This window comes from Peromyscus californicus, unplaced genomic scaffold, assembly GCF_007827085.1.
Source record: "Peromyscus californicus insignis strain IS unplaced genomic scaffold, ASM782708v3 Scaffold_21__1_contigs__length_65335640, whole genome shotgun sequence".
NCBI lineage: Eukaryota > Metazoa > Chordata > Mammalia > Rodentia > Cricetidae > Peromyscus > Peromyscus californicus.
The window spans coordinates 15,898,570-15,923,705 of NW_026294514.1; the positions used below are offsets into that span (position 1 = coordinate 15,898,570).

A 25,136-nucleotide genomic window follows, 5' to 3' on the forward strand; every position below is an offset into this window, starting at 1 on the left:
TTCTTCACAGCTTGAGAAAATTCTGACATTTGCATACTGAAAGGAAGGTTTATTGTACCAAGTATTCAGGGCTTTAAAAATATAGTGTGTTGGAAATATAATGTGATATTTTCTATAAGCAGAGAGAACTGCTATTTCAAGTGTCATATCATGTAACAAACAAGTGTGATTAGTACCAATAAGCCAACTCTAGGAGCCAGCACCCCAGGGATCAGTCACATCAGACTCAGCTCAAGAGAAAGAAAAGGTGTGACCAGCCTACTGATCATTCACTTTCTGTAATTCTGCCATTCACTACAAGAAATAGAAGAATTTGTGTTTATTCTAAACAGTCTATTCTGTTTTGGCCTAGTGTAATCCATACCAGAATTAGATTCCAATCGTCTTCTCTTGCCCTTCCTTGCCAGAAGTCTGTCTGCCGATTGTGCCACAAGAATTTCACAGAATGTATCTACATTTATGCTCCATGTGTGTGTGAGAGAGAAAGACGGGGGTGGGGGGGATAAAGAGAGACAGAGGCAGAGACAGAGTGACAGAGAGAACATACCACAATGAACAACAGCTGCTTCATTCATTAATTTACACCCCTTTGATGAATGGGCACATCCTAAATGCTGTCCTTTATTATTACAAGTATTTCCCTCACGAAGTAAATATTCATGAGTACCTACAAGATGCCAGGTCTGATTCTTAGTTAAATGGAAGGACAGGGCATCTGTCCTGTTAAAGGTATCCATTGTTTGGTGTGGATTAGATGCACAACTAATGCCTAGGATATTTGCCAATTATTTTTGTCCCTAAAATCAGCTTGGAGAAGTGCACGTAGTGTTTAAATGTGGTTGTGAAACATATTCCCCAGGGGAGGGAGGGATGAATTTTATTATAATATGCATCAAATGGCAGGTAATATTTGTCCATCATATCAATGCAGAAAGTTGCAAGGCCTGTTGGAAATACCCCTGTGGCTTGCTGGAGTGTGAGGGCAGATGTGGCGATGGGATCTGAGCCCACTGTGGGAGTCAGAAGTTCCGTGACAATGTGTTTGTGTTCTTTAACCAGTTTCATCCTATGAGGAATTAGTTACATTTTACAGATAAGTTTATTATTAAAAAAACAAACAGTAATTAGTTCACAGGCACACCTGTATCAGTATCCAAACCCAAGTCTGCATCAGCTCCAAGCCGGCCCTCCTCTCCCCCTCCATGCTGACCCTGGGTAAAGGTGTCCTGAGTGCTGGGTCATGTGTGGCCCTCCCCAGGTCCTTTCCCCTCACATGAAGCCTTCACTGTTTTTATAGTCCCGTTTCTGTCTGGCTTTTCATGGTTTCTGCGGCAGCACTCCTTTTGTCCTGCTTAAACACAGTTTGTTGTGTTGCAAATTTGGATTTTGGTGTTAGGACACAAGTGTGGTCTTGTGAATATTTTGAGCAAATTGGTGTGTATTGAATGAATTCAAAATGAATGAAGTTAAAAGTGGTTTTCCCAATCCCCTTTAATGAGTTAAAAACAATAACAGGAAAATATGAAAATTAAGTTTTCCAATGTGTGGTCTAAGATTTCTAAAGTTTATGGAGGAAGAAAGAATTTTTGAAGATCTCAGCGAAAAGTCAAGAACATATGGACAGTCTGATGTGGATGAGGGACACGAGCCTCTGTTTTTGTCCTGTGTCACCATGGCTTAACAATACAGCGTGATATCGGAAGAAAACCTTGGCTACCAAGCTCTGATTAACTTATTGTCTGAGCAGTAACACATCTGAATTGGAACTCTGTGTGGGACGCTTGCCAAGAGATGGTGTGATTAAACATGGGCAATATCTACTGCTGGGTCTGCAGTTTCCTCCTTAGCAAAAGCCTCGTTTTAGTGTGTGTCTCTGTGTGTTTGTATATATATAGATTGTGTATGTATATATGTGTATTGTGTATATGTATATATGTGAGTTTTGTATGTATGTGCATTGTGTGTATTATATGTGTGTATGTGTGTGTTTATATGTATATGTACTGTGTGTGCATGTATAAATGTGTGTATGTATTTGTGTGTGTGTTTGTATGTATGTGTATTATGTGTATACATATGTGCATGTGTGTATTTGTATGTATGTGCATGTGTATGTGTATGTGTTTGTATGTATGTGTATTGTGTGTTTGTATGTATATTGTGTGTTTGTATGTATGTGTATTATGTTTGTATATGTGCGTGTGTATGTGTATATATTTGTATGTATGTGTATTGTGTGTTTTATTTATGTGCATGTGTCTGTCTGTGTATGTGTTTGTATGTATATGTACTGTGTGTTTGTTTATGTGTATGTATGTGTGTATGCATGTGTATTGTGTGTATGTATAATGTGTGTATTTCAGAAAATATAGTAACTTTTCAACACATTAAAAATCCAAAGTGCTGAAAACTCAGAAAAGTCTGTACAGAGAAGTGATATGCCAAATGGTCACTGACATGAGAAAACACTATAAATTAAGGCAGTAATAGTTCATGGTTTCTGAGAAGGGAACTTAATTTACAACTAGAATCAGGTTTACATTCCTTAGAAGTCCTGAAAATCCATCACTGGCACAGAAATTGATCTGCTAAAGGAGAGGAAAATTGATTCTTAATATTGGCAATTACATCAATTTTAAGTTCTGAAGGGACAACTCTTGGAAACAAATTTATTAACCACTAAGGAATTACTTGCTACTCTAGAAAATGATCTAAAGAGTAGTATTTATAGCCTCATTCGAAGAGAGATCTTCACTATGGCAGACACCAGCTTCAGGATTGTTGTCTCAATTATGTTAAAGATATTAAGATAAAAAAGTGAAATCAGGCTATCTATATAAAAAGCAAGCTTCGCATCATATTTTTGAGTGCCTCTTTTGCCTCAAAGTATCTGTATATGAAGGAGTGAGAATTTGAACACATTTGCATATTTCCATTCATGACATAGTGTTGGCATTCTCAAAAAGAATAAGTGTAGCTGATGGCAATTTTTATCTGAAGAGATTTGTGCGTGTTAGCAATATACCATATCCTGTCAGCTTAAGAAGAGCATATGGGCCCATTAACTCACCAAATCTGCCACTGTTCTGCAAATTTTTATTAAGCAAGTGAAGTCCCTAATAGTCACTTATGTTATAGAATGCGTGTCAAATGCTATCAATAAGCAAGAGGATTGTTTTCCCCTAGTGAGAAGGCATTTGAAGTGTGTCGGAAGGCTTGACAAAGGAATAAAACACTTTAAGCAAGCACGTATTAATAAAAATGCATCCTACTGGGAGCCAACATGTGAGTGTATTCTGTGTACTTTAATGTCTGCTGCTAACAAGTTTGCAGAGTGCCATCTTGATCATAGACATTTCCCCCGCCGTATTTTCTTTCTCTGAATTCTAACAATGAACCTGGTTGAAATTAAGTGAAAAGAAAAATACAGTCTGTTATTGCTTTAAAAAAAAAATGTTCTAGGCGGCTGGGCAGTTCTCCTTAGCTTCAAAGACTTACGAATTAGAAACATGGGCAATCATGGCTGCTCAGTTCCCCATGCAAGTCCTCCTGGGGAGTCAGAGGACACACCAGGAAATTAACAAACATCCAGACCAAACAGTGTCCTCTTTATTAAGCACCTGTGGCAATGAAGCCAAATAGTGTTCATCAATTGTGTGCCGAATGTCAGGAAACAGGAGGTTAGTACAGAAATCCCATTAGCTAACTACAGCCAGAGAAACTTGGAAAGGGACAACTTCATGGTTATCTCTAAGCCTTTAATAATGCCTGTAGTAAAAACAGTGGCTGTAATAAGTATGCGTCCAAACGCCATCTTCAGAAGAACTCAACATTTCATTCATATCTCTTCAATTGCTAGAATATTCCTTGACTATACCCAAGAGCAAATAATCACAGTCCTTGTGTAAAAACGAAGGAGAATGTGATGAACTCCAGAAACTTTATAAAGGGAGAAAAGTCAAGCCATCTTCCATCAGAACAAGGATGGAAAACCTCTAGGCCCTTCCCCCACCAACGCTCTTCCTTTGTGCTTTGGGTTCCTTGCTGTCTCGGAACAGAAGACCTTCCTCAGGAGAGGCACACTCAGTTTTCAGTTTCTTATGCAAGCCTTGCGTTCGACAGTACAGAGCTGCCATGAGCCATGTTCTGACCATTTCAGTCACTGTACTATCTCAATATAATGCAACGAAACAACCACATTTGAGCACCAGCCCCAAGAGATAACTAATAGTTGCTCTAAGGTGATGTGGGTTATAAAGGAAGTTGGGTATTAATTATAATACTTGCCATTTAAAAAATTGGTGGTGTGTGTAATTTTACCTCATTTTCTCATTTGCCACTGTTATTTAAATTGCTTCCCAGCACTAAGCATGTGCATAAAAGATGATTGTTCCAAATTTAACCTTTTAAATAAAATGTGCTCTATTAATTAAGTCGTTACTGCTCCCTCTCTTTTTCATTGTTTGTTCATTTGTCACTGGTCCTAAAGATAGACATCTGTGTCAGAGAACATTTGGGAGAAAGACCCCTAATTTTTATGCCTATCACCCATTTGGATTTTCCACACTTTAAAAAGAAATAGTTTATTTTAGTATTCTAAAGAATTTCAACTTATCAATTATTAAAATAATGATAAGTATTCCTCCTAGGGATAATAGACATTATTCAGCCAAAAAGTTAAGAAGTTCCTTGAAAAACCTAATGTGACTAGGAAATTTGCAATACTTAAATTAAAAAAAAAAAAAAAAAAGAAAAAGAAAAAGCAAACCACAAAGACAGAAGCAAGGCAGCATCGAAAGCTTTGCCTACCTGGAAACCCCATTTTTGGAAAAGCTGTGCGAGGTAAGACCCTTCACTCAACTGTTTTCCATGCACATCTTCCAAAGCAAAGTGAGCTACAGTCAGATACCCTGAGGAGGAGTGTCCACAGTGGCTGTTTGTCTTTTGGATAGTACACGAAAGCACCTGGTGCCCTGCTAAGGTGTGATATGTCCTCACTTATTCTCTCTGTATTTCTTTATGGTCCTGAGGAAGTATAATTGTCAGCACCATCACGACCAAATTCATCCATCAGCACTCTCACTGCTTTCACTATCAAAAGTTTTAAGTACAGAGAATGCTCTCCTGGATCTGTGCTGAGTCATTTTTCATAATTTTCTTCATTTTTATCTCCCCTAAATTCCTGTGTGCTGCTTGTATCCCCATTCTTCACACGGGAAAGTAGGAGTTAAAAAGAGTATAGTCATTTTCCTGGTAACTGGTATCTGTCAGCTATCACCAGTCACATTGTGTGTCATTCTCTTTAGTGTCTCAGGAATGATGACCATAGCTAAGGTATTGTATATGTTAACATGTGGTTTTCCAAGCCCTTAGCATGTTTTATCTCTGCCATCAACACCACAAATCTGTGAAATGCCAACATTTCACTCATTCACAGTAGTGAAATTGAAGTGAACAAAGTTAAAATGACTCCTAAGATACTTATCAAAATAACGCTAAAACTTTTAATAATGGAACAAAACTTGTCAAGTTTCCAAACCAGGTTCCTAACTCTCAAGAATACTTCTCATATGTTAGGTGAGAAGAAATAGTTTAGGTTGAATACATTTGAACTTTTAATTTCCAAACATGCTAATCAGAATTTCAGCCAACATCATTTATGTTAGTCTGCAAAAATAATTTTTAACAGCCCAAGACAGCCTTAAACTTCTCCAGATAACCCTCCCTCCACCTCCAAAGTTCTAGGATTCCAAGCATGCACTCCATACGTGGCCCAGATCTCTGTCTAATGTTATAAATTCAAATAAGAAGAATGCTGATTTTTCTAATATATCCTTGTTTAAATGTTTCCCTGTATTTAATTTGTGCCATTGTTTGTTCTTAAAATCCCTCAGCTAGCAAATCTTCTGTGATTGTCACGGAGACCAAGGAGCAGCTAAGACTGTCTTTTAATCTCTGCTCCTTCAGCTGATAAGATGCAGGCCACTGAGACTTGAATGTAGTACTTGTTTCTCAGATTGTTAGGAAAGTTAAAATAATTAAGTAGATGTAAAATACATAGCGTAGAACCTGTGTGTTACAAGTGTTCAGCAATACTAGTTACTGTTGTTATTTTTAGTTATCAGCATAGTTGATTTGGGGTATTTTTCTACTTATACTGTAGATTCCACTGTATGTATTTTTAGACACAACAAGGAAAGAACTTGGCCATCAGTGCCTGATAAGTACTGTGTGACTTACCACCCAACTATACATGCAACCAAAAGTCTAACAAGATCCTTAGACAATTGAGAACAGGATAACCATAGGCAAGCAGTGCTTTTAATTCCAACATAAAGAAATAGCCAAGAAAGGATGGCAGGGGAGTGACTGATTATGTGTGGTGACTGGGTCAGTTAAATATGACGGATGTGGGTAGAGGGAAGAGACAGGCTCCTTAGGGAAGACAGAGGCGGTCTTCCTGGTTCTCACATTCTGCCTCACCTTGTTTTCAGTCTTGGCTACCAGAGGCTTATAGACTGGCATGGACATTAGTAAATGGTGAATGAAGGGACAGCAGTGCTTGGATACTGACGTGGTTATCCACAGAGCATTGTTTAGGAATTCTATGTCTGTGTCCAGGGGACATATTGATTAGTGGTTTTTCACATACTGTCTTTTTTCTGATATTAATATCAGTTTTACAATAACCCTATGTGACACAGTGGGAATCCTTTCTCTATGCTTATTTTCTAGTAGGGAATTGTAGAATCCATATTATTTATTTCAGTATTTGATAAAATTCACCTGTGATGTCACCCATTCCTAGAGTGAGCTTTGAGGGAAAGTTTTACTTACAAACTCATTTTAAAATTTAGCTATTAGGCCATACATATGACTTTTTTCTATGTTTTTAAGCTTTACTAACCTGTGCCTTTCAAGAGGTTTTTTTCCCCATTTCTTGAGATCTGTATAAATCTTGACCTAATTCTTCCACATGGTTGAGGTATGAGCTGTCATTATTTCTAAGTGAACTCCTGAACTATGAAACTTGACACGGCAGTGGTTGGGAGTGGGCATCGTTTTCATGTCTGTGTGAAGGTCAAATGCTGTTTTCTTTCTATTTGGTATTGGTTTTCTAAATCATAGGGACATGGGGGGGCGTGTCTCTGAAGATATCAGAAAAAAGTAGTAAGATGGTTCTGTGCTTTACAAACGCCATATACATTGACTTCCCTGACTATCATATATGGTATATATATTATATATAATATATATCATATATCATGCCTTTATTGCAAGGGACACCACTGGATTCTTCCATGTCCCCTTTCTGCACAGTCTCCAGGAAGCTGTCTAGACTGAAAGCAGGGGTGATCATGGTGTTCACTGTATGTGTTTTCCATCTTTAGAAGTCCATCCTTTGTGACCTAATGTCTCCTTTGTTGAATATTATTATTATAAATTTTGTCCTTTCTTCATAAAAATCTTTCCTTTTTTCCCCCTCTCTATTTTAACCAGATACAGAAGACTGGTCCTTGAGTCTTGACTTGAATATGTACATATATATTGCTTTAATGCTTAAGGAGCTTTATTATCTATTATATATCCCAAGGCCCTTGAATTTAGTTCTTCCCTAACAGACATCAAAGAGAGAACCCAGTTAAAAGAACTGCAAGGTCTGAAAATGTTTTATAAGTGTTACATTCATAGAAGGCCTAATAAACATAGCTCTTCATAGTTGACTATAAAAAGTCTATGGATAAAATTGAGACACCCCAGGATAGGCGGGAAGAAAAAAAAAACCTCAAATCTTTGTCAGTAAAAGATTTAATTTGTTATGAATCTATATTAATTTATGGTTTTAAAATGCTGATTTACAGGCAGGTCTAATCCTCGTCTCTTTTATTTCTTCTCCTCAGTGCCAGATGAAAGCAAAGCTCAGTCATTGGCTGATCGCAGATCGGGTAAGAAATTCCTTGTAACTGGCTTTCTCTTCCTGGAAATCGCTGGCTGTGTTTTAGTAGCATTTGGACCCTGTTTCTAGGCACCAGCCAGTGAAAGGCTTTCTAATTAATACATGAGTTGTCTCTGTCTTCCACAAAGATGAATTATCGCTTGGCTGTGTGCATAATGGCATAATGCATGCTGACTCAAAATGTTCAAGAGACGAAAGGTTTCCAAAATAATCATCATAAAACCAAAAACCTTAAACCTACACCCTAGATGAACACTTTCAAGAAACAAAAACATTGACTAGGAAAGCTAAGAAAGTTTGTAAAATTTTCCTACATGACTTTCCCATTAAAATTGGGAGACAGAGAATATCAAAGGAAGATGCAGTCATTTCTTGGGAAAAAAAAAATACTAATGTTGCCTGTCACCAGAAGGGACTGTGCCAGAGATGGCTGTATTATCCCTCTTCCTCCTCCTGAATTAACCCCCACACTGTTCCCTCTGGGGGTCTTCCAGGTCTCACTCTACTCCAACGAGGCGCCTTGTGTATCAATCCCAAGCCTTCCTTCCTCTTCTTTGTGGCCTCCCTTCTCTTCTGTCCTTGTAACTGGCTTTCTCTTCCTCTTCTTCCCTCGGGATCCTCTATATCATCTATGCCTATTATTTGCAAACACATAAAGTTGCTAAGATAGCAAATCCTGCAGTGATCTCCTACCTCTAGGGGTGTCTCATCTTGTAAAAAAAAAATAAATAAATAAACAACAACACCCATTTGACTCAGGCAGGCCACTCTGCAGAGGGCCTATGGTTGGCATTCCTCCCGGGCTGAAACAAAGAATTCTTCCCCATTGCTGTGTCTGTGCACCAACTACCTTTCCAGTAGGAAGTGGCATTGATGCCTCATTAACTTTGTCATGTTCCAGGGCAAGATTATGTTTTTTTTTCTTTTTCTCCTTCTTTAGATTTTCTAATGACTGCAGCAGGAAACACCCGCTTCGTGATTCTTAGGTTCCCCCTTCCATTCTTCCCATTAAGAATGTTTATAAACTGGGTTTGTGAAAATGAGCAAATAATAAGTTTTGTGGCTATTTCCAAAAATTCCAATCTTATTTTAATCTTAGTTTTCATTAAAAAAAAAAAAAAAAAAAACCCTTTGCTGGTAATCAAAAGTGACTGTCACTCTTTTGAGCTGAGAATATCATCTTAGCTTATTGCTATAATATTTTAGTTAAATTTAAATGTTGGCTTTTATCTAATGTGATATAAATATTTATGAAGAACTACTCTACAAAACTTGAAATAATGACCTTACAGATTTTGAGAAATCAAAATTGACAGGATTCATAGCTGGCAGATAGATATCTTATAAAATTCTGCATGGCAGCTTTACCTCAGGTAGCAGATAGAAATAGTACCAGCAAGCCTTATATTATATGAAACACAATGTTAAAATAGAGCAAATCACATAAAGATTTGTTACTAATATATAATCACCCCAACAGTCATTGTTCTTATATCTTGAGACCTTCTACATAATCACTGCATTAGAGTTTATTGTTGAACATCCATTGACTCTGTGTAAATGTGAAAAAAACATCAACTTTATCTTACCTGGGCCTCTGAGGCATCAACCACTTAAAGATTAAGACAAGTAAGAAATCGGATAACTTTAGAGCAAGCATGACATAAAATGAAGAGGGCTAAACAAAATCTTTAATTATATACTGATACGTTACAGTGAACAAGTGCATCCTATACAACATTAGATACTTGTGAGAAAATACAGAGCATCATTAGAGAAAAATATGTGACTAAGTTTTATAAATGGATATGCTCCAAGAATGTACCCCCTAAAGTTTTTACATAGTGTTTTGAAAGTTAACCTTAAATAAAATTTTCTTTAAACATTCATCTCTCATGTAAAAACTCAACTCCCGTATGTATTCTGTATTCATGTAGAGCCGTGGTTCTCAACCTGTGGGTTGCAACCCTTCTGGGAGTTGAACAACCCTTTCACGGGGTCACATGCTTATCAAATATCCTGCATATCAGATATTTACATTACAATTAAAAACTGTAGCAAAATTACACTTATGAAGTAGCAACAAAAATAATTTTATGGTTAGGGGTCACCACAACAGGAGGAACTTCGTTAAAGGGTTGCAACATTAGGAAGGTTGAGAACCACTAATCTGAGGAATTTCTCATGGGAAGTTGGTGATGGAGGTGGTGGTGATATGAAGGCAACAAAGGATTCAAGGTTCCTTTAATTCTGACGACTTAAGTTAGATCATATGAAAACTTTACAGGAAATAAATAGATTATATGTAGCTAGGCAGATAATTGACAAAATATAGAATGATAGACAAGATAGATAGATAGATAGATAGATAGATAGATAGATAGATAGATAGATAGATAGATAGATAGGTAATAAATCTGCAACGTCAAACTTATATGGGTTCTCTGTAGCCACAAATTGTCAGGCTTGTATATTTTGCCTTGTAAGGGACCAGGATCATACATCTGGCAATATTCAAGTGATCCCTTGAAGTTTTCTTGAAATATGATTTTTCCTTCCCCAAATCCTGTCTTTGGAATACTTAAGTAATAGATCAGCATCCTTTTGGCTAAGAAGAGTAGCTTCCTCTTTAATTCCAGAAATGTGGACAGCTTTTAACATTATCCAAGACTATCAGGAAGTTAAAGTAAATTAAATTGTATATGCTGACTTAAGTCTACCATCCATCTTATTTGGGAGATATTCAACATTTAATAAATTCATTTGAGTTGAGCTATCTTCTGAGTCAGCTTCTTAGTGAGTAGAGAGTCACTGTATGCCAAGTTCCATCTGCTGGTCTGGCTTGGGCGCATCCCAATTTTGTGACAAGATTTTTGGCACCTTTTCCTTGGCTTAATCTTTAAGTGGTTGATGCCTCAGGGATAAAATTATATCAAAGGCCCAGGTAAGATAAATCTTTCTATAATTTTTGGCTCACAATGGTGGTTCCCTTCACCCCTTCTGGGATCAACACATTATTCTTGAGGTTCCCATAACAACCTGCTCACTGTGTGAGCTTTCCCTGGGGGGAAATTCATTCCATCCTATTACCTCAGTGAGGTCTGTAATCTTGTGGGATCTTCTCCATGAAAGGGAGGTCTTTATGTCTACAGAATGGTAAGACCCACCCAGAGAAGTTAGAAATAAAATACCCTTTGTTTAGTTCCTTTAAGAAAACAGCACAAGTTTTAGTGAGCCTTGAAAAATATTTTAACGTCTTTCCCAATCTACTAATTGTACAAAATTCATACCCTAGAAATGTAAGACAGAAAAAAATGTGATTAAACAAGAAAACTGATTTTTTATTTTTTGAGATTAAGATACTATTACATCATTAACCTCTTCCATTTCCTCCTCCTTGCTCTCTCAAGTTCATGGCCCCATTTTCTGTAATTGTTTATATAAGTGAGTGAAAGTGTGTGTGTGTGTATTCCTAGAAACATAACTACAATCCACTGAGTTTATATAATGTTACCTATACATATATGTTTTTAGTGCTGGCCACTTGGTATTGAATAACCAATTTTAAGATGACTTCCATATTCTGAAGGCACCTTAGAATCCCGAGAAAATGGAATCAACTTGGTGCTTGATGTTTAAAGTTTTTGCTTTAATATTGACTATACTAAAAGTGATAAAGGATATCTGTGATACTTGTTCCTTAATTTCCCTGTCTATATACTGAACCTCAATCATTAGTTCAGTGTTCCTCCTGTATTCGGTATGAAGGGGATTATAAAATTTGCTTCCTTTTTTTTTTCCTACTGTGTCATCTTCTTTTTCTGTTGTTTTGATTTACTGCTTGGAGCTGTTTTAATATGTATTGACTGTCTGCAGGGATCTGTGCTGACCCAGCTCTTTAAGATGATGCAGTACTGAGAAAGCCAGGGACTTCTTCTTTACGAGCTCTGACATATTAATTAGCAAAATGGACTAAAAAGCTTTCCGATTTCTGTTTTAATTTCTTATATTCTAAAATACCTGTCTGTATAGCTGTAAAACAGGCAAATCTGTGAAAGTAATAGTGGGCAGTAAGTACAGACCTTCTTTGAATCCAGTTTATACATTAAGGAAAATATACTTATTAGCAACCAAGGTGGATTTCTGCATACCAGGAGCCTTGCAGCCATGACATTTAGCTGATGGCTGACACAGTTGATTGATGTAGAAATAGAACCTCAGGGCATTTAAACCTGATCTCCCAGCTGGTCACTGTGGGCTTAGGGAATGGTCCTACATATTGTGCTTCAGGGCATCTTATGTTTTCCTAGAATGTTCCTCATACCCCATGGCCCCAAGAACTGAGAATATTGGAAAATATAGATCCTTACATCCCATTCTGTTGGGAACACATGACCAACACACATATCTGAAACTTCTGTATTCCCCTTTTGTAAACTTGGCTAATTAAAAAAGGAACACATATTCCAGACTGTGATACTCTCATGAAGATTATCACATTGAAATGTGCTCATTTTGCCATTGTTTCTCCTCATGAAATATGAAAGTCTGTATGTATATGAATGAGTGGGTCAAGTTGATAGTTATAGGAAAGAGAAAATGTGTGTGCATTGACTATAGATTATATTGAAGAGCCTATGATATGCGTTCTTGTCACAAAACTCAGAAATTAATATGGAGTTGTTACTTGGGCAGACCTTCCTTTCTATTCTAAGTGCAATGTGTACAATCATCAAATGTATGTATTTTTCAAGTGTGACCTAAGAAGTTTCTGAAACTTTGTAAAAGATTAGAGCTTTTAAGATGGGTGTGATGGTACATGCCTATAATCTCAGCACTCAGGAGATAGGGGTTAGACGAGCTGAGTTCAGATCCAGCCTTGACTAGATGTAAGTTTTAGGCCAACTTGAGCTACATGTGACACCTTGTTTCGAACAAAAAGTAACAATAAAAACGATAAAAAGCTTTTAAAGGAAAAATGAATTTAGACAATAATTTCACTATAAGGAAATTTTACTCAGTGAAATTTCATAAGTTTGTCTTTGTTTCCACTTTTTTAGAAAATCAAAATTAAAATGTATTATTTTAATAATAATATGTCAAACCACAAGCCATTTTTCATATTTGAGTGTTCTTGTTGGGTTGCGGCTATCCATGACTCTTTGAGATTTCTGTGGGTGAAGAAATCAAAATTCAGTGTTAGTAGTTAGTGGGCTTGAGCCTTGATTCTTTCCTCATCAATTAGTTAAGAAAACACAGCATAGATATCTGTTTATGTGCTGGGAACCTTGCAATCCTTTGCCATTTGTTATATTGGTTAAATGTAGCATTCAATATGAGAAACATATATGTAGGTGGAGTTTTTCTGTGTCTCAGCAGCCATTTCACAAATAATCACTCAGAGTCTTAATATTAATTACAAATGCTTGGCCAATAGCTCAGGCTTGTTACTAGCTAATTTTTACATTTTAAATTAACCCATATTCCTTATTCACGCTCTGCCATTTGCCTGTACCTTTATTAGCATGGCATGTTCATCTCCTGCTCCCTCTGCATCTGCTCAAGACTCCTCTGACTCCACCCTTCCTCATCCCAGTATTCTATCTGTCTCAGGCTATCTCACCCAATCACTTCCTGCCCAGCTATTGGCCAATCAGCTTTTTATTAACAATGAGAGCAATACATATTTATAGTGCACAGAAGGATTATTTCACAGCACATATACATTTCCCTCTGTCTCCAGCTTTGGCTTACTTTTCAAAAGGATTAGGATATTATCATTAGAAAATTGGCAATAATCATATATCATGTACAAACTTCATTAGGAAGCAGCCTTGGCATTCTCTATGCTGTAAAAGATTACTGAATACTGTAATCTCTAAAATTTGATGAATCAAACAGAACTAGAAACAAATATACCCAACCAGTCCTTTTTATAAGATTTAAATATAAAGCAGGTTTGTGTATCTCTTCTAAATTTCATAAGTAAATATAGATATTCTTTCAAATTAAATTTCAAAATAAGTTATTTTGCTCCTCTTCATGTGTATTACAAATCTCTATATTACTTACTTTCTGTTGCTATAATAAGCACCATGACCAAAAGTAAGTTAAGAATACAAGAGTTTATTTTGGATTGTGGTTCCAGAGGGCTAGAGTTCACAGTAACAGGAAAGGCATGGCTTAAGCAGGAGCAGGAAGCTGGCTGATCACATCACATCCACACACAGGAAGCAGAGAGAGCAAGAAGAAAGTGAGGCCAGGCTACAAACTCTCAAAGCCCATTCCTAGTGACGTACTTTTTCCAGCAAAGGTGTACCTCCTGGAGCAGTGGTTCTCAACTTCCTAATGATACAATGCTTTAATACAGTTCATGTTGTGGTGACTCACAACCATAAAATTATTTCATTGCTAATTCATAACTGTAATTTTGCTACTGTTATGAATCATAATATAAATATCTTAGGCAACCCCTGTGGAAGGGTTGCCAAAGGGGTCACAACCCACTGATTGAGAAACACTGCCCTAAAGGGTCCATAACCTCCCCAAACAGCACCACCAACTGGAGGCCCAGTGTCTGGAACATGAACCTATGAAGGACATTGTCATGCTTCTTTCTGTGCTAGAAATATCAAGGGAAATAAGACATCATTCTGCCATAGAAAAATCATCACTATGTGTAAACACCCATGAAACATCAGTTCAGTGCATTCTCACTGAAGAGGACAGTACAGAAATCTCACAGGAAAGGTAGCACTTGATGTCTTTGGCATGGAGAATGGTTGTCAGGTTTGGGAATGGGTATGTTTCCATAGGAGACTGAGGAGGCTAAAAATGACATCAAGACTTGGAAAATGTTAATGAGCCAACTCATTGAGGAATATGCAAATATTAAGCATCAAGGCATATACAAGAAATATAGGCAATTCTGAGTAGACAAAGTGCAAAGGGGGAGTTATAAAGTTCCAGTCAAGAGAGAAGGCAAAGGTGTATCTAATTTCATCATACCTGCTCTGCACAGATTAAAGGGGGAAAATATGATCATTTTGTATTCTGGTGGCTGTAGAGCCTTGAAAAAACTAATAAGGACAATATAATGTCAAGAATGTATATGTAAGTGATTAGAACTGGAAAGAAGAGAGATAGATACATTTAGGTAATAATGACTTGCGATGTACCTTTATATAAAAATAAACCTAGTAGATGAGTGAAACAGATTTGGTGTGCTTGTGGACATTGCCAGTCAGATGTTGCTTCACTATGTTGCATAAGAAAACCAAAAGCCAATATTGGCATGTTAATCACGTATGTGCAGACAGTCTGGCCCTTTCTGATTTCAGCCACACAGAGCATAGGTTTAACATCAACCCTTGAGTTAGGACCATGTATCATTTATGTGCCTGTAATCTTCTGTGGATCAGTAGTTTCCTGTGTATGTACCTTTGACAACAAGGGTAACAAGATAGAGCTGGTTGAGAAAAAGAAATAAATCCATAAGTTATATGCTAGAGACTTCTGTTAAGTGCCTGGAGAGGGAGGAAGCAAGATAAGCAGGAATAGACTGAGTGCAGCAATCTGAAAGGGTCTGTGGAGGAGACGTTTTGTACACAATGGCAGAGGAACAGTGCACAGAAAGCGGAAATGAGAAGAAAGGAAGGAGTGGTGCCTCATCCTAACCCCAGTCGCCACAGGTGAAGTGAGAAACTTGATTTGAGAGAGCTAAAGGGAAACAAGGTCCTGAGTGGTCAGCTAGACTTCAATTAAGACCAAGAGGCCGGAGAATTTCAGAGATGAGATTGAAATTGAAGAGCAGTTTAACAGCCCTGGAAAGGCTCAAGAAGACAAGTGTGCAATGGGGGAGACGGTCAGAGAGTGAGCCACACTGAAGTTAGAGGGCGTTGCAAACCTCTCAGCCCAGAAAAGACAGGCAAGGATCTCCACAGCTTCACATGACTCTGCAAGATGGCTCTGCAAGTCACCCAGAGAACTGGCCCGAGCTTGTCTGGTGAAGAGAGAAAAGGTTCGGCTCCCCCTGAGACTCCATGGTGACCCGAATGGGCCCTTCTTTCTCATGGCCTTCTTTGTCTGATGAAAGAGGAGATGGAGAACTAGTGCTGGAAATTTGGCTCAGTGTATGAAGTGCTTGTCATGCAAACATGAGAACCAGATTTTATCACCTTAGAACTCAGGTAAAAGCCACATGGGCATGGCAGCCTACCTTGAAGCTGAACCAGAAATCCTAGTCCTTCAGAGGCCAAGATAAGGGTACTCTAGAGCAAATAAAACAGCAAGTTTGGGGTACTGGGAGAGACACTACCTCAGAAAATAAGGTAGAGAGAGATGGAGGAAGATACTCAAGGTCAATTTGTGGCCCACACATGAAAACACACATATCCACATCCATAACATGTATTACCTTCACACATTCAAAGACACACACACACACACACACACACACACACACACACACACACACACACAGAATATACATGCAAAAACAAAAACAAAAAAGAATTTGCAAGATGGAGTTGTCCCAAGGTAGGAAAATGCTAAATGTTTCACTATATGTACATATCGAAAGGTATCTTTAGCTGGAGTTAGTTTCAGTAGACTGGGGGTGGGGGGGGGAAGGGGGTAGAGGAGGAATTGAGCATACAAGAAAGTACCAGAAAGGGGGCCGAGCTCCTGTCTCCACTTCACCTTATCACTTCCTTGTAGCTAGAGTTTTCCTGCTTGGCCCACAGTCAGGACAAATCTCTGTCACCCGCCAGTCCCACAGCCATTCAGACCCAACCAAGTAAACACAGAGACTTATATTGCTTACAAACTGTATGGCCGTGGCAGGCTTCTTGCTAACTGTTCTTATATCTTAAATTAATCCATTTCTATAAATCTATACCTTGCCACATGGCTCATGGCTTACCAGCATCTTCACATGTTGCTTGTCATAGCAGCAGCTGGCAGTGTCTCCCTCCTCCTTCCTGTTCTCTCCATTCTCCTCTCTGTTAGTCCCACCTATACTTTCTGCCTGGCCACTGGCCAATCAGTGTTTTATTTATTGACCAATCAGAGCACATACAGACCATCCCACAGCACTTCCTCTCTCTGCCCAGCCATATCACTTCCTGTTTCCTCCTCCCAAGTGCTGGGATGAAAGGTGTGTGCCACCACTGCCTGACCTCTATGGTTAACTAGTGGCTAGCTCTGCCCTCTGATCTCCAGGCAAGCTTTATTTGTTAGAGCACAAACAAAATATCACCACAATAAATAGGATAGAAAAGGCTTAGGTGATCTTTCTAGAAAGTTCAGAGAAAAGTATATGATCTTTCTAAAAGGTTAAGAGAAAATAGAGGTGTATCTAGGGAATATAGGAAAACTTGGTTTTTGTTGGTTTATTTCATGTTCCATTAATTAAACACTCTAAACTATGTCTATGAATTAAGAGAAAGATATTTGAGAGAGAAGAAGAAGCAGGAAAGAGACTGTTGTTAGAGGTGTAGAATTAAGACGGTAGTCCTGTAGCAGGTGCTTTGGGAGAGTGAGCTTAGACTGCAGGGAGGGGTGGGTTCACCTGCAGTGTGGATGAGGATGTCCATAGAAAGCATGAGAAACTTAAGGATGCTTATGGTGCCCATTTTCTGATGTTAAATCAGTAGAACATACTGACCTTGTAGGGTTGGCAAACTGACTGACCAAGGTAATCAGAAACACATAGGTAACAGCTAATGCGTGAGGGAATTGGGATATGTTACTGAAAAAAATAGAAAGGCAACTGAAAATGTATGTTTTAAGCTGGGTGTGGAGGTATATTCATGTAATCCTAGTACTCAAGACAGAGGCCAAAGAATTGCCATGAATTAAGGCCAGCCTGGAATACATAGTGAGACTCTGTCTCAAAAATGTTTATTTGTCAGAGCACAAACAAAACATATACTTTATACAGACACAGACACACACAAATACAGATATGCCACATTCAAGAATTTGATGGCAGATAATATACTATTTTCCAAAATCAATCTCCAGTTCTCCGTTTGTGGGTCACAGAACATGGGAACTAAATGAAACACGACATTCTTCCTATACAACAAGCTGATTTTCCAGAATTGTCTGAGGTTTCAAGAAAATGGTCTCACGCTACCTCCTCAATGACAGAGCCGAGCCTCAGATGGAACCTCTTGCTTTGGGGACTTCATTTCTGCCAGTTTGGAGAGCTTCATGATCTTAAAGACCTTTCAAGTTCTCTCAGTTTCCTCAAACCCAGAATGAACAGTAGAAAGATGGAGTTATTTGACATAGTATTGGTAATATTGCCTTTAATGTCCTATCACTCTGCTTGGAGTACTTGCCTCCTGCTGTCACAGAGCTGGTGTGAAGTTGGGTGCAGATAGCTCATTAAGTTTTGACATCGAACTCCCACTTGGCACCTGTCAAGTCTCATGTGGCCATCTAGCACCATTTTCTTAAATGCAGATGTTCACTCTGGAATTTAGAAACGCATTTGGAATTGTTGGTTCCACATCACCACTTGTTAAACATACAAGGCACAGTTCCCATGACTAATGAAGTCTGGGACTTCCACCGCTTTGAGGAACTTGACACTCTTGACTGTCTTTCTGGGATTGCTTTCCACTTAGTTAAACAATTCAAAAATTGTGGAAACTCTAAAATTTCTAAATAATGCTTTTAATTTAAAAAAAAAACCTATAACTACTTTAAAACACAGTGGCAACTTCTTTGGAATTAATTCAGAATTAATTTTTTTTCTATGCATTTATCTTGAGAGAAAAAAATGAAATACACCATCATAATGAAAAGGGCAAGTGTAAACAGCTGATTGTGAAGTCTGAGAATTTCCCCAAAGTTGCTCATATATCTGCTTCTGTATGCTTGTTGCCCCTTTACCTTCATATAGTGATCTACATTATGAGATTCTCATAACCAGATTTTATTATCCCATCCCTCTCATTATTCAGAATTAGATATTTTTATCTTGGAAAATAAAATTTACTGTGTGTTAAAGCATGGGAGTTATTTTAGACTTTAACATTGGAAACTCAAAGTTAAGATCACTCTTGGAAGACAAAGCATTTTATGTGTAAATCAGTTGTGGAAAAACTAACCTAAGCAACCAAGACTCTAACTCCTATGATCCAGGAAGATTCTAGACTACCAACTTTGTATCTCAAACATCTATGGGAAATTTATTGTCTGTATTAACTAATGAAGATACACATATCTGTAGTCCAGCAAGGGCTTAAATGTTTAGTTTTCTCAACTAAAATCAAGTAACACATTATATTGGAAATTCAAGTTTAAAGCCCAGGGAAATTGAAAATAAGCTCTGACGTAGGAACTCACCAATTTGGTTGAATAATAATATAAAATAAGATATACCTTAAATTTTATTTTTATAAATCTTATGTAAATGTGTAATATCAACTAATGGTTAGAGCATTCCAGAATGCATTTATTTTGACACTGTTATGACTTTATATTAGATAAGTTGGGGTGTGCACATATATATGGGGTTCATAAAGGAAATGAAATTTTTCTATGAGGCTGAAACATCCAAAGATACCTATTTCAAGGAGGATTCCAATTACTTAAATTCTGTTCCTGCAGCTCTTAGTATCTTTGCTAAGACCCTATCACTATGCTGTGACTGCTGTGACCTACTGTCCCAGGTCCACCTTTTGCCACCGACACCCTCTGACCCACCCAATCTTCATCTGCACACGTCTTGTTAGGCTGCATATGTCTCTGGGTTGTGGTTTTTATGTCTTTTATCTTTTTTACACTTTCTTGTCCCGATAACCTATTCTTCTGACAAGCCAGCTATAAAGCAGGTTCTGACAAGCCTTTTATCAGGTTCAATTAATTCCTGGAGAAGCTCAGAGGACTCAGGGAAACACTTGACTTAGATTACAGAGGATACAGATAGTGGTCAGAATTGGAAGAGATGTGTGGACAGGTATGGGGGAAGTCCAGACTTCCAGCCTCCCTCCATGTGCCCTGCCCTTCATTGCTCTCCAGCTCATGCTCAGCAGACTGGACATTCTTTACAGCTGTGCCTCAGAGGGCTTTGTAATGGAGACGTTATTTCATAGGCACAAGAGATCAAGTCATTCGCCAGTTATGATCACTTCAGCCTGTATCACCTCTCTCCTCTCCAGGTTTGGGGTGAGGAGTAACCATCTAATACTTGATTGGTTTTCCTGATAGCAGCCCCCCATCCAGAGAATACCTAAGAGCTGTCTGTCATTTCATGAAGACACCGGAAGACCCACCATTTTAGAGATCCCATGTATTTTAGGAGCTCAATGCCAAGACATGAAAGGAAGACCAAAAATATGCTTATTGTACACACTGTAAAACACTGTATAGAGTACCACTTCCTAATTGCACAAGAGAAATTTTCAAATTGGCAGATTTCACCTAGGGACCAGCAAAGATGGTATGCAGAGGAACCAACCACAGGAAAAACAGCAGTTCATAGGAAGAAAATGGAATACTCAGTCCCTGAGCTATACAGGGAACCTGTGTGGGGACAGAAGCCTTTCTGGAAAATGATGGAAAAAGGCTTAACTATGAGACCTCCTCATTTGTTGGTTACTGGGGGGAAAAAATGAGCCATAATGAAAACCATGTTTCGAGAATATTAAAATACCCTGTCAATTTTGGTATCCCAGGGGGCAGGAACTTAGTCCTTGTAATATATTTAATAGTGCACCCTTGTGGTGCTGTGTATAAAAAAGGATCTTTTTAGAGGTCCGTGATGCCCAACTGTATCCAATAAAAAGCAGACTTAACAATAAGAGAGGCTGATAGTAAATATGTCAAAATTAAACAGAAAACTTTAAACAACCTAGATTACTCTTGCTAAACTAAGCAAATGCGAATTCATGCCTCCTTCACAGTCCATCAGAGACGGTGTGTCCTCACAAAGCAACTGAACAGCTCCCTGCATCAAATACAGCCAAGTCGTTGAAAATTACCTGATTTTCAGAAGCCCTTTATTAATCGAGTTTTTTTTTAATGCATGTATTTTTAAAACAGGCAAACCAAACCACAACTGCAAAAAAATAATAATAATAAATGGCAGATCATTTTGTAAAAATATCATGATTTACCATTAGTGAGTGAATTGTCAAGGTATTCAGAAAAATTGGCCTCAAAATGGTGATGGAGCTGTTTTACTTCCTGTACTAACGGGCCTCAAGAGAAAATATTACTAGTGGTTGATTTAGTAGTCTGGCCATCTAAGACTCATCGTAAGTGGTTTACACAGGGAAATATATTTTACTCTTTTAAAAGTATGTATTTGTATTAATGCATATTAAGAAAATACTGTTTTTTCCATTTTGTAGAACTTTTAATGTCTTTATACAAACAGCATGTTGGGCCTGGAAAAAGATGACTCAGTGGTAGAACACCCTCTCTGCAAGCTTAAGAACCTGAGTTTGGATCCCCAGAAACTGCATAAAAGCTGGGTTCAGCTGTACCTGCTTGTAACCCCAGCTCTGGTAGGCATTGAAAGGCAGATCACTGGAGTTGCTAGCCAACCAGCCTAGACAAAAGGGTGAGCTCTGGGTCCATGGAGACCCTGTCTCAATAAAGTTAGGTAGAGAAAGAAGCAATTGACACACACACAAAAACCCCAATGTACTTCCTCTGGCTTCCACGTGTGCATGCATAGGAGAGCACACATGTGTGTGTGCATGCACATACACACACACACACACACACACAAACACACACACACATGCATACATACATGCACACATTATTTTAAGGATAACTGATACAACAAAACAGTACAAAATACTACATGAGCATGCCAATGAGGATGCATGATAACATACATATGTTGCTAAACTTTGAGAAATACTGATCTTTCTTGCATGCTCTGTCAGATAGCTAATGTTGTCATGAACTATGTCATGCTCTGGAAACATGTCTGGAAAAAGTACCTCAACTCTGGGACCCTCATGGTACTAAGCCTCACGCTGGGTTCCTTTTCCTTCTTTTATAATTGAGCTATGGCTTCTTCAGTGAAAGGTCTGTGGCCCATATTGCTTGCTGAGTTTTCCAACAGGTCATTACACTAGAGACAAAATCGATGTCTCACTCACAAGCTTTCCACATGGAAAGACAACAATTCCAGAGATAGCCTAGACTTTGTGTCTCCTTAAATATGCCCATTCATACCTCAGAAGGTCATAGTGACCCATGGGATACTTGTTATCATTCCCCAAACCACCATCATCGAAGGACCTCAAGTCTCTTGACTAAATCAGTCTCCCCTTCCCTACATTCTATCAGGTTCTCCACATAGGAGCAAAGGGAAGCTGAAAAACATGGGTTAAACAATGGCCCCCAGTTGCTTCCAATGCTATGTGGCCTCCCATCACTTACAGAAAAGGAGCCAGATGTTTTACTGTGGTCCCCCAAGCATGCCCCTTCTACTCGGCCTGCCTCTACATTGTCATTCTAGTTTCTCTTTGGGGGCGCTTGACTCCTCTTATTTTTCCAGCAAACAACTTGTTCTCTCTGCAAGACCTTTGCCTCTCATTCCCTCTCAGCGTGATCTCCCCCTTTGTCACATGATTCAGTTCTCAGGTCAAACATGCTTTCTTCACAGAGACCTTCCTTGTGGCCTGCATCTGAATGGAATACCTAACAAGACCTCAGTTTGTCATCTATTTCATACAGTATTTTGCAAAGTGTGTCAAAGTGTGTGTGTGTGTGTGTGTGTGTGACATATGCCACAGACCAAGTGTGGAATTCACAGGACAACTTTGGGAAGACGGCTTTTTTAACCACGGTTCTAGGGTTAAACTCGGGTTACCCAGCTTGGGCTATAAGCCCTTTTGTACACAGAACCATGACTGGATCTTTTCCTGAATCTGTTTATTTTCAGACTTCCCATGCCCTTATGCTTAATATGTGTGTGCTGTCCTAACAAGTAGCTGCATTTGGTGTTGATACAATCTGAATTCTCTCTGATATTCTAGCACATGTATACTTACTATAATTCTTGTATATTTAAATTTGTGTTTATCATCTTATTTTCTATTTGAAATACTTTCAATGACTCCTTTTCTACTTCCTTAAATTTTTATCTCATTTTCTTATATATGTTTGAAAACGGTACATTCTGAGTATATCATTCACCTATAAAATCTAGCAGTTCATAGGTATTTCTAGCTGTCTTGTAATTTTAGTATTTTTTTACTTTGTTTCTGTATTTCTTGATCCCACAAGTTAATATATACCTTTAGTGTTTTATACAATACTTGTTCAGATTTATCCAAGTATTTGAGATTTTTTCCCCTCACCATTCTATGGATCTCGGCCTCTTCCTCCAGGGTCTTTTCCTTCTTCTGAAGTATATCCTTTTGTTCTCTCAATGACGGTATACCAATAGCGCTGTTTTGTTTTTCAGAAAATGTCTTTCCCCTGACAGCTACTTTTCTTGGCTATTTAATGTTAGGCTGAAAATATGCTAGTTTTTTGTTTATATTTCTTTTCTTTCTTTTCTTTTTAAACTGGCTTCTGCTTCTACTGTGAAAAATTCAGTCCTCAGTCTTAAGTATTGTCTCTCCCCGTGATCAATCTCTTCTCCCTCTATATTTTTAAACTCTATTTGTCTTTGCATTCATTTTTATTACTCTCTAAAACTTGATGAATGTTTCTTTATGATCCTTTTTATATACCTTTATATTTCTTTATATGCCTTCTTGGTATACAGTTCATATTCAATGACGTATGTTAATATGTTTCATAATTTGGTAGAAATTATGTCATCTAATATGTCTTAGGTCCTTTCTCTCTCTTTCTTGTGGAATACCTTTTGTATTCATGAGAGTATTTAGTACATATGTGTGACACTACAGTAATAATGTCCATTAAGTCCTTGTTCATAGTTTCTCTGTTCTTTGACTCTGTACTTTGTTCTGAGTAATTCCTCCAAACTTATTTTCTAGGTTCACTTGAGAGTCTAAGTTTCTTTCATGTTTGTTTCTGATATTCTCCTGTTGCTTCCAAAGTCCAAGAATCACACACACACACACACACACACACACACACACACACACACACATACACACACACACACACGCACACCTGTGTCATTAAAAGTTTGGTAGTTTCTGTGTGGATGTCCATCCATGGTTGACTCTTGTGTGTGAGAAGCATGGATCCCCATCCATAGTTGGCTCTTGTGTGTGAGAAGCATGGATGCCCATCCTTGGTTGGCTCATGTGTGTGAGAAGCATGGATCTCCATCCTTGGTTGGCTCTTGTGTGAGAGAAGAATAGAGAAACTAGCTTGAATTTGCCTTTGTTTTCTCTGTAAAGTATTTAGGTTTGCTTATTCTGGAGAACTTGTGAGATATTATTAACTTGGGATAACTTCCATGTCATTTTCTAATTTCTGGACTAAAATAAGTTTAAACTTAAAATGTTAATTATGTACCAGGAAAATCTCAAAGAAACATGGTGAGGTGATATCACTGTTTAGCTGTTTTCCCTCTTGAGAGCCAGAGTCTTTTGCTGGAAGAAGCATATTCAGCCACCCTTCTACTAGGGCTGCAATCACTGCTTGACTCCTCCCACTTTTGATGTGATTGCAGATACTTCAAGGTTCACCATCTTCCCCAGCTTCACACCCCGGGTCCCAGCATTCGCCAAAGGCCATCTTAAGCCCTAAGTATAGACGTTTTCCACCATTCACTCTTGGGTCTTCCCGGTGTTTGATTTTGTTTGTCAAAAAGCCTAGCTTAAGGATGTCCTTTAATTTCCCATGAGCAGAATAGTGCATTTAAATGCATATTTGTTTTTATTTAACCAGGATCTATTGGCATTTTATTATCAGATCTTGCGACTTGATTTACTATTGGAAACAAAAATATGAATACATTATTTGTTGAGGGAATAAATGCATGATTTTCTTTTATAAAGGGCTGGATTCAAATAGGGCTCTGGGCTTGATGTGGATAAGAAGATACCTGGTGCTGGGCATGGCTGTGTTTCATAGGCTCCAACTCACATTTGCCTGCAAAACTGTTTGGGAAAGGATGGGAATCCATAGGACATGGCAACCAAGTGGAGAATCATACCCATGATACCCTGGGAAATTTAGAAATGGGAAATTCTGTTTAATAAGAAACTACACA

General features: G+C 38.2%; 1 protein-coding gene across 1 annotated transcript in view; it reads left to right on the plus strand.

Annotated features, from left to right (window-relative positions):
- Nucleotides 1-25,136, plus strand: part of Pard3b (par-3 family cell polarity regulator beta) — a 986,690-nt gene that overhangs the window by 613,578 nt on the left and 347,976 nt on the right. Inside the window, exon 16 of the mRNA XM_052749631.1 lies at nt 7,902-7,946. Within this exon, the coding sequence (XP_052605591.1) occupies nt 7,902-7,946 (45 nt within the window). The remainder of the gene's footprint in view (nt 1-7,901; nt 7,947-25,136) is intronic.